This window comes from Gouania willdenowi, chromosome 14, assembly GCF_900634775.1.
Source record: "Gouania willdenowi chromosome 14, fGouWil2.1, whole genome shotgun sequence".
NCBI classification, from domain to species: Eukaryota; Metazoa; Chordata; class Actinopteri; order Blenniiformes; family Gobiesocidae; genus Gouania; species Gouania willdenowi.
This window is the reverse complement of record NC_041057.1, coordinates 13,182,815-13,191,960: the sequence shown is the minus strand read 5'-3', so window position 1 is coordinate 13,191,960 and position 9,146 is coordinate 13,182,815. Positions and strand designations below refer to the sequence as shown.

The following is a 9,146-nucleotide window of genomic DNA, read 5'->3' as shown; positions in this document are numbered from 1 at the left end:
CACTTTGCTCAATGAAGGGATGAATGTTGACTTTTCTTTGCTAACCTGATAGCTATGTCAACAAGTGGTCTTAATAAAATCAGACAAAATATTATGCATATAAAATAATGTAAAAAAAAATATATCACAATAGCGGTTGTGTTGTTTTGAACTAAAATGATAGAAAAGGTGATGTCAGACCTGTACAAATACACTCAAGCAGAGAAACTCTGGATGAAACCAACACAGTAACACAGCTGTTTAATTGTAATGAGAAAGGTGCAAAGTCATGTGTGACATGTTTTTTTTTCTTCTGTTTGCTATTGTTTGAAATTGGTCAATGCAAAAATTAAAAAAAACCCCTTCTCTGACAGTTAATGATCTGCGCGGCACAAAAACGCTTCCTCGAAAACATTTTTAACTCAGTTAATTTGATTTGATATTTTTCCCAGGTATGATAAAGATCCATTGTAAAACCATGAAATGTTTTAATATTCTTGAATTTTTAAGTCTTGACATTGACCGGCTCCTTGTCTGGGGTGTACCCCAAACAAGGTCCCATAATAAACTATATATACATTAGCAGAGCCCCACCACCCTGAATAGGGATATGTGGGTCAGAAGATGAATGCATGAATGAGTGAAATTTGTAAATCTTAACCATATTATAGTATGCTCAAAGTTATTTTCTTTGCAATATTTTTTTTTTATTTTTTTTTAACAAAAAAAATAACATATAGGTCAAACTTACACAAAACATTATATTGCAATTGTTAGGTCATCTCTCATGCACTTATATGCAATATTAGTATATACTAGGTGAGTGTGTGAGTGTGTGTGTGTGTGTTTCACAAGCAGCATGCTGGATCGACACCAGGAAGAGTAGCTGTACTTGTTACAGCTAATGGAGATCAAAATAAATACAAATACAAATTTAAATAAACATTTTCATCATAATATATTTCATTTCTCAAAGTGTTGATCTCCATTTTTTTTTTTTTTTACCTTATTTTTATTGACATTGTAGACTGAGGACTACACTTGCACATATACTTATATTTTCAAGCATAATTATACACATTTAATTGTTATATTAATGTAATTCTTATTTTTGACTCTATATTTGGCTTTTCATCATTGTATTTAATTATTATGTCTCGTGATTTTTGTTTCCCCTTTGCTATAATTTCTTTACTTTAAGAGCCTGAGCCAATAGGACAAAAGTCATTTCCTCATGTGATTAGCAAAGTATTTCTGATTCTTATTATTTTTCAAAGCTTGATTTAATATTAATCAAACAAGGTGTACAATTGCACCAAAAAGCATATTGCAATTCTAACTTAATCACTTCAGGCTCTTACCAGGTAGGGAACACCGCCCTCTAGTGGTTGACTGGGGTTAAACGTTTGTTCCAGATGTTTTTCAGAAGTCACAAGCATCGCTTTTTTTTCTTCTTCTTTTTTTTCAAACATCGCCTAGTTGTCTATGCATTTGAACAACTTTGTATGAAAAATCGGGTTGAATTTTTTTAAAAAAACCTGTAAAGTATAGAACAATCAAACCCTGAGTCTCAAAGTCATTTAATTCCAGTCTTATTGTCTCAACCCGCTACAGGAGGAAACTTCCTCTAGTGGGCGGTACCCTTCACAAGGAAACGTTCTCTCTCGTTTTCTTCACATTTTTCACTTTAAACACGTTCTAAATCAATAATCTTGTTCTAATAATCTCGCATTTTATCGCTCTGATGTCTTTATCCGGGAAAACTGCGGTGGTGACCGGAGCTGCGATGGGAATAGGAAGAGCAATGGTGGAAATTCTTCTGAAAAACGGTGCCAAGGTAGAGACAACTCACTGTGCATGTGCGTGTAGGTTTTCTCTCTATGTTCACAAAAGGTGGGACGATATATCGAGCTACAATATATCGCAATGTGAGGGTTTTTTTTTTTTTTTTTTTTACACTTCCAACATGTTTCCACACTGTACTCAGTGTTAAAATGTACTGCATGCTAATTGTAGGTTTTATGTTCTCAATGTTGTGTATATTTCGTTGTTGTTTTGACCTTTCCATAATGTGTTGCACTTTTATCAGTGAAAATATTGTTATTATTATTGTTATTAATATTATTAATAATAATACATTGGATTTTATATAGCACTTTTCATAGACACTCAAAGTGCTTTACATTGATGTGCATTATTCTTTCACTCCACACGCAGTGGTGGTAAGCTACTATTATAGCCACATATAATCATGTATTTTCTGTCGTCTCCAATCTTAGTCCACTAAATACTGTCCAAATGTCGGGAGATAAATTCACTACTATATTACTATGAAATCACATTTAAAAAAAATGTTTTTGTTCAAGTTCTAATGCAGCGTTTTATTTGCAGATTGCAACATCTCGAGCTCAACCCTAAGTATCAATAAAAATTGACGAACTCTTGTCATGTTAGGGGCAGTATTTGTATTTCTGTGTGATCTTCTGTTAAGGTTCACCTTGAACTCTGTAGCTGGACCTTATTTCTATGTTTATTAGAGCTGGGATGATATGCTTTTGTCCCAATTTGATTTTAATCACAATATTTGGGTGCCGATTCCATTCATATTGCGATTTGGATTTATAAAATATTGGGATTTGATACTATTTTGATTTCCTTATTTTCCTAAAATAATAGTTGAATCATTCACTTCTAGAAACAATATATGAGTCAACGTTCAAAAAATAAATAATTAAATAAATGCACATCACAAAGTCATTCAGTCGGTCTGATAGTTATTTAAACTGTACATTAAAGTGCACTACAGTATCGATTTTCGATATTGTCACAAAAATCATGGTGTACCGCAAATCAATATTTTTCCCAGCCCTAATATTTGTCCTTTAGAGATGAATATAGAATTGAAGAGAGATCGTCAAGAGTTCTCAGCTCTATGTGTAATTCTGAGAATGGAAACTTTGCACTCACACATTCTGTGGTGTTCTGCAAGTCTAGAGATTGAGTAAAAAAGTTGCTTCACAAATTGACCTTTTAGCCCTTTTTGCTTAATCAGGTTGTAGTCTTTTATCTAATGCGTTGATCAATTGCAGGTTGCGATGCTGGATATCAATAAAGCTGCAGGGGAGAATTTAAAGGAAGAAATGGACAAACAGTACGACTCGGCCAAGACTGTGTTCCTGGTCTGTGATGTTGAATCAGATGAGCAGTTCAAAGGTAACCCAAGCACTTTGCTGAGTATTTTATCTAAGTCAAAATAGATCTTCATAACCCAACTAACCAGCTAGCTATAGCAATTAGTTTAATATTTGATCATTATGGGGCGCCAATTGTAAAGTTACGCATGCTAAAACAAACAGCAACTTTCTGCAACAACTAGCAACAAATGACATTTAAAAAACGCATGTGACCAGACCAGATTTACAGTAATATTTGTGAAATTTGTGATTTTTTTCCCTTGTGAAAATATAATGCCAATTTTAAATCTAAATATTAAATTGAAATCTAAATGTTAAATCTAAATTTTACATTTAAATCTAAATGTCGCAGGTGAAACTAAATATTTGGCTAATATGGAACTTCACCATTTAGATTTACAGTAGCATTTAATGTTTAGATTTAACATTTAGGATTTAGATTTAACATTTATGTTTAAATGTAACATTTAGATTTAATACTTAACATTCAGATTTAACATTGACATTATATTTTTCAGAGAAAAGTATATATCTAAAATTTCACACATATTGCTGTAAATCTGGTCAAAAGTAGAAAAGAAACGTGGTTTGTTGCTAAAGGTTGCTGCTTATTTTAGCATGTGCAACTTTACAATCGGCGCCCGTAAATAATGGACAGACATGGAATGTGGAAGCATAAATATTTTATTATGTGTTATTGGAGTTAACAGGAACATAATAACAGATTAGCAGAAAGTTTTCTTATGAATATCTTTTTTGCGGTTTTCAGCTGCTTTTCAGAAAACCACAGATACTTTTGGAGGAACTGACATTTTATGCAACAATGCTGGCATCCTGAACGAAACTGCATGGGAGAAAACTATCTCTGTAAACCTGGTAAGCTCATGGATATAGGAGTGTTTTTAGCTGCCTGTATTGACACAATAATTTCTATAGCATAACACCAGAAATCAAGGTGAAAATCAACTGAATTTAAACATATACTGTTTGTGTTCTGTTTGTAAGATAACTATTTCTGGCAAATAAATTATCTATATAAAAAAGCAAAGAAAAAAAAAAATCTGAACAGTAGTTTTGCACTTTTTCCAAAGTATATAAGGACAGAACATTTGCTTGTGTTCGAGTGTGTGTTATATTAACTGGAATCCTAAAGTTGACCATAGACCAGGATTGGGGTCAATCACATTTTTCAGTTACAATTACATTTTCAATTACCAAAGTTCAATGAAAGGTTATCACAATTACTGAGCCTGAAATAAATAACCTAATAAAAGTTAATCTTCCTCCCTGTTAGTATCTCTTGTGATAACGGGTCTTAAATCAGCTGTAAAATACACTTAAAACAAATATCTATCATCTCATTTCTTTCCTATCTCTTGGTTACCTTGTTAGGCTTCCTAACCAATGAAAACATTTTTGTGTCAGTGTACCCCTCGATTTAATTTTTTTTTTTAAATGGTAAAATGTGGGAAAACTTGATATGAAACATATTTTATATGTGTAGATACATAGAAGTGTAACATGGTTCCCCAGTTTTGTGTTAAATTATAATTGACACTCTTTATATAATTTTCATGGTAAATACAATTATAAAGTCAATTATCTGAACTCATTTACAATTTAATTACAAGTGTGACAGCAACAGATTTTTTAAATTACAATTATAATTACGCTATAATTGTAATTAATGATCAATTACGCAAATATAATTGACCCCAACCCTTCCATAGACTCAAAGTGTTTATGGTGGTATTGTGAAGAAGGTGATGAGTTTGTGTTGTAGACGGGCGTCATCAGGGGAACTTACTTGGCTATGGAGCAAATGAATAAGCAGTCTGGAGGTCAAGGAGGAGTCATCATCAATACATCATCATTGGCTGGTAAAGATTGACCCTAGAAGTTTTTTTTATTCGTTTTTACATTTTAAAGGCAAAGGTATAAAATTCTCACACATAGACAAGAGAATGTGATGTAAACCAGAACAAATGTATTGCTAATTTTATAGATAGCGAAGTATCATAACAGGATCATCTTGATATTGCTCTTATTTTGAAATCATCCTTGAATCCCTGAATTTACTGTATATCACTCTTGTTCCATAGGTCTCGGTCCCTTTCCCAGCTTTCCAGTCTATACAGCCACAAAGCACGCTGTAGTGGGATTCACTCGGGCTATGGCAGTAAGAACAATTTTCTCATGATAAAGTTCCAGAAGGTTTGGAGAATGTTTGTCAGATAGTTTGAAGCATAAACAGAAAGTCTCCATTTAAATCCCAAACAACCACATTTACAACTCTCTTAATTTCCATATTTTATCACCATTGAGAAGTCTCAAACAGTGTTGCCAGGTTGGGTGATATCCTACCCATGTTAAGGGACATCCATCCTTTATGCAGCCGTAGCCCTAGTTGCCAAACAGGCCTGGATGGTATATGGACCAAAACTCACATCTCGATATGTTTTCCTCCACAAAGTTGTACCAAAAAGATTATTTTGGGTCAAAGTTACTGTAGGTCCTTTATTAGCATGCTACCTGCAAAATATCAACATTTGTTGCTGATTTTAGCTATTGGACAGCATGTGTGTGAGTAATTTATGTAGCGTAGCTAGTTTCTGGGCTGCACACAGTTCTTATGGCGCACTTAGCAATCAGTAGCTGGGTTTCTATTACAGATTTTCGCAAAATAAAGGTGATGTTTCTAAATGTCGAGAAAGTATAATTGTGCTTTGAACGTGTTTCCATTGAACGTTGTTTTGGGCAGGAGCCTCGCAACCAGTGCTTTATTTGTAAATCATCAGGTCCTGGAACACCGGCCGCGTGTTGTTCCGGTGTAATGTAAAATAATCCTACGCGTGAAAGTTTCCTATGGGCGCATGCGCACTAATAGCATAGTAAATATTTACACGTATATTTTGCTAGCTTAAATTTTGCTACTATGAGAAACTCTAAAAATCAAAACATGACGCACGCGCATGCGCAGTTCGCCAGGTGAGCATGCCCACTGTCGACTGTAGGGTTATTTTACATGACACCAGCAGTAAGAGACACAAAAAAGTCACGGAATAAAACATTTTTAAAGCGCCTTTTGCTAACTAAATGGGCCAATATTATCACGTCAACACAAACAACCAATTAACCTAAATGTTTAATAAAAGAATTAGGAATCAGCGTTAAAGAAGCATGGACAATCACCCATATGGTGCGCATCCACGCTGAGTGGCAGCTGTCACAATCAGCCATTTTTCAGCACCACAGCAAGTGCAAAATCTCAGCTATATTAACCTCTGTTAGTTTTGCACCCATAAAATAACTCCTCTAATGAATCAGCAGCACAACAGAAAATATAAATACAACGTGTTGTGCTTCATATTTATTTGTCCAAAGAGAAGGAAAACTTTGTATTCGCGCAACTTTTTTAAATATTCCACAGTCGAGGCCTGCCTTGTGTTTTATAAACCAAGAGTAGCATTTCATCTTAGCTTTGAAGTGCGCCTCTGTCCAAACTTCCCTGGTCTCATTTTCCATAGCAGAACTTTCTCCATCTCTTCTCTCTGTCCCTGAGTTCTCCTCATGTCCCCTGGATAGTTCTCCTCCTGTGTCGTGTCTGTGGCAGGTGCTCCTATATTAACATCTTTGCTACAGGTGCTCCTCGCTACGCTAACTGCTGCTGTGCGACTGCTACTGCTGCTCCGCGATTTCCTCAGGCTTAGCTTCACTTATTCACTTAATCCAACTGCCTTTTTTTAGCCATTTTCTACCGTCTTCCAAGCTGACAAGAGACAATTTTTTTGTGGAAAATCACACTTTAAATGTAGCGCGGGGGCGTGGCTTGAAATTCCCCCGTCTTCCTCACTCGCGCTGTGTGTCTACATTCAATTTCGCGTGTACAATGACATTTCCAGTGATTTGAACTCAATAAAAGACACAGCTGTCCAAATGTAATACTTCAAAATGTAATCAAAACACATAAAAGCAAATGAGACGCTGGGAAAGGAAAAAAAAAAACAAGGTACTGGATCTAATCACATGAGTGCTGGTCAAAATCCGGGAGGTGCCGGGTCTGGCAGGATCCGGTGTCACGAACTGAGTTTACCTCCGTATTGAGAGTGTAACCTAAGCAAAACCCTAACCTAATCCAATAAACGACTAAAACACGTGTCCTTTCACTTTGAAAACAAAAATTAACAAAACTGAATTTTTTTTCCTTTTTTTCCAGCAAAAATGCATTTTCGGTAGTGCGCATGCACATATATGCTCATAATCGATCTCAGTACGAGGTAAACTCAGTCTGTGACACCGGCACAAATTAAGCTCTGCTCGCAACTCCCGTGACATCTCATCCCGTGAGACTTCGCTGCAGGAAGATGGACGCTCAGAACCGCCTTATAAGACTCTGTTGTTTCACGTCTAATGTGGCAGTAAGAACTTTAGGTATAATGCTGAGAAATGTTCCGGTCTCCTCTTTTGTTTACAAGTACTGCACCATGTTGTCTTGGAGAGAAGTGGTCATGTGACCAGGTACCTCACGTCATGGGAACGTGTATGTCATGCTCTGTGACGTGTATTTGCGGAAAAAGTGTATCCATTGCGCCTTTGCGACACATTTCGATAATGAAACATCTGAAATTCCTCCTCATGAAGCGTAAAAACTTTTTTGAGTGTTTTTTTTAATTCAGGTGTTTCCATCACCAGTTTTTGTTGGGCTATTTAGATTTTGCGCATTTCCAAGGGTAATGGAAACACAGCTATTGTCCTGCTAACGCACAAATCCTGTGCAATAATCAACTGGCACCAATATAACAATAAAAGTCTATCAGTCACAGAGTTATCTAAGAAAAAACACTGGGACACAGAAATCCATCTTAGCGGCCTCTTAATTATCTGCAAATATGAAACAAATAGTAGTGTAGCTGAATATAAATACACATTCTGTATTATGTTTTTTGGCCAGATGATGTCTTTCATGGAGCATTTCTGTTTGAACAGGCTGCTTCTGTGCTGTCGGGTTACGGTGTACGACTCAATACGCTTTGTCCAGGGTTTGTTCAGACTGATTTGATCACTAATATCCAATCCAAACTGGTACAGTTTTCCCACCTAATGGATGCAACCCAACAGCTCGTGGATAAGATTGGAATCATAAGGTACGTAATTCTGACTGCTTTAAAGTGATCCAAAAATCATTACAATCTATGAATGATTGAGTAGATTTGACAGTAGATGAACATCTGATGTTGTGTGACACTGTGATGTGATCGTGTTTCGATTTCATCATGTGTTTCAGTGTATCTCAGGTGGCCGAGTGCCTCCTAGAGCTGCTGACGGACGAGACAAAGAATGGAGAGGCCCTGATGGTGTTCAAGACAGGAAAGACATATGCGACTTTTCCTTCAATTTAAGAGTAGCTGTTGACAAAGCTGTGGCATGAAACATTCTATTTGGTGTCAGGAAACGTAGACATAGTGTGGTATTGGTGCAGAGAATTAGAGACCAAAGATAAGGCAGATTGAAGGGGTTAATCAACTCTATTTAACAGAAAAGAATGTTTCAACAAAACCTAAGTAATAAAACCTCTCAAGCAGTCAGTTTGTGTACAACACAGGGCTTTGACTGAATATGAAACAGATTATTACAAAGGTCTGAAAAGAAAATATTTTTGTTGTCATACAGTATAAAGAATTCACTTAAATCTAATGTGAAAACTTCAAGATATAAACTGTGTGTTTGGTTATTAGTCACTATGAAGTACTGTAGTCTGTTATTGTTAAATAATGCAGCTATTGAGCTTCAGCTTTCTTATTTTTGGGTTTTTGAGAACTATTTTACCACACATTTGTTCATTTTAAGATTTTGCATTAGAATGTTTCCAAGAAATAAAAAGTTTTTTTTGTGGTAATCATATCGAACATTTATTCCAACGCCTCTGCCCTACGGCAGGGGAGAGGAATTGAAAATAAAATTATTCTTTCATAG

General features: G+C 35.6%; 1 protein-coding gene across 1 annotated transcript; it reads left to right on the top strand.

Moving 5' to 3' along the window:
• The first annotated feature begins 1,601 nt into the window (after positions 1–1,601).
• LOC114475828 (15-hydroxyprostaglandin dehydrogenase [NAD(+)]-like) lies at positions 1,602–9,069 on the top strand. Its single transcript, XM_028466955.1, has 7 exons — positions 1,602–1,816; positions 3,069–3,192; positions 3,943–4,049; positions 4,957–5,053; positions 5,276–5,352; positions 8,160–8,317; positions 8,458–9,069. The coding sequence occupies exons 1-7, from the start codon at positions 1,724–1,726 to the stop codon at positions 8,570–8,572; spliced, it is 771 nt and encodes a 256-aa protein (XP_028322756.1). The 5' UTR covers positions 1,602–1,723; the 3' UTR covers positions 8,573–9,069.
• The last annotated feature ends 77 nt before the right edge of the window (positions 9,070–9,146 follow it).

Coding starts and splice junctions, on each gene's coding strand:
- LOC114475828 (XM_028466955.1), top strand. CDS start 1,724: ATGTCTTTATCCGGGAAAACTGCGGTGGTGACCGGAGCTGCGATGGGA. Junction 1,817..3,068: donor TTCTGAAAAACGGTGCCAAG/GTAGAGACAACT, acceptor GATCAATTGCAG/GTTGCGATGCTGGATATCAA. Junction 5,353..8,159: donor GATTCACTCGGGCTATGGCA/GTAAGAACAATT, acceptor CTGTTTGAACAG/GCTGCTTCTGTGCTGTCGGG.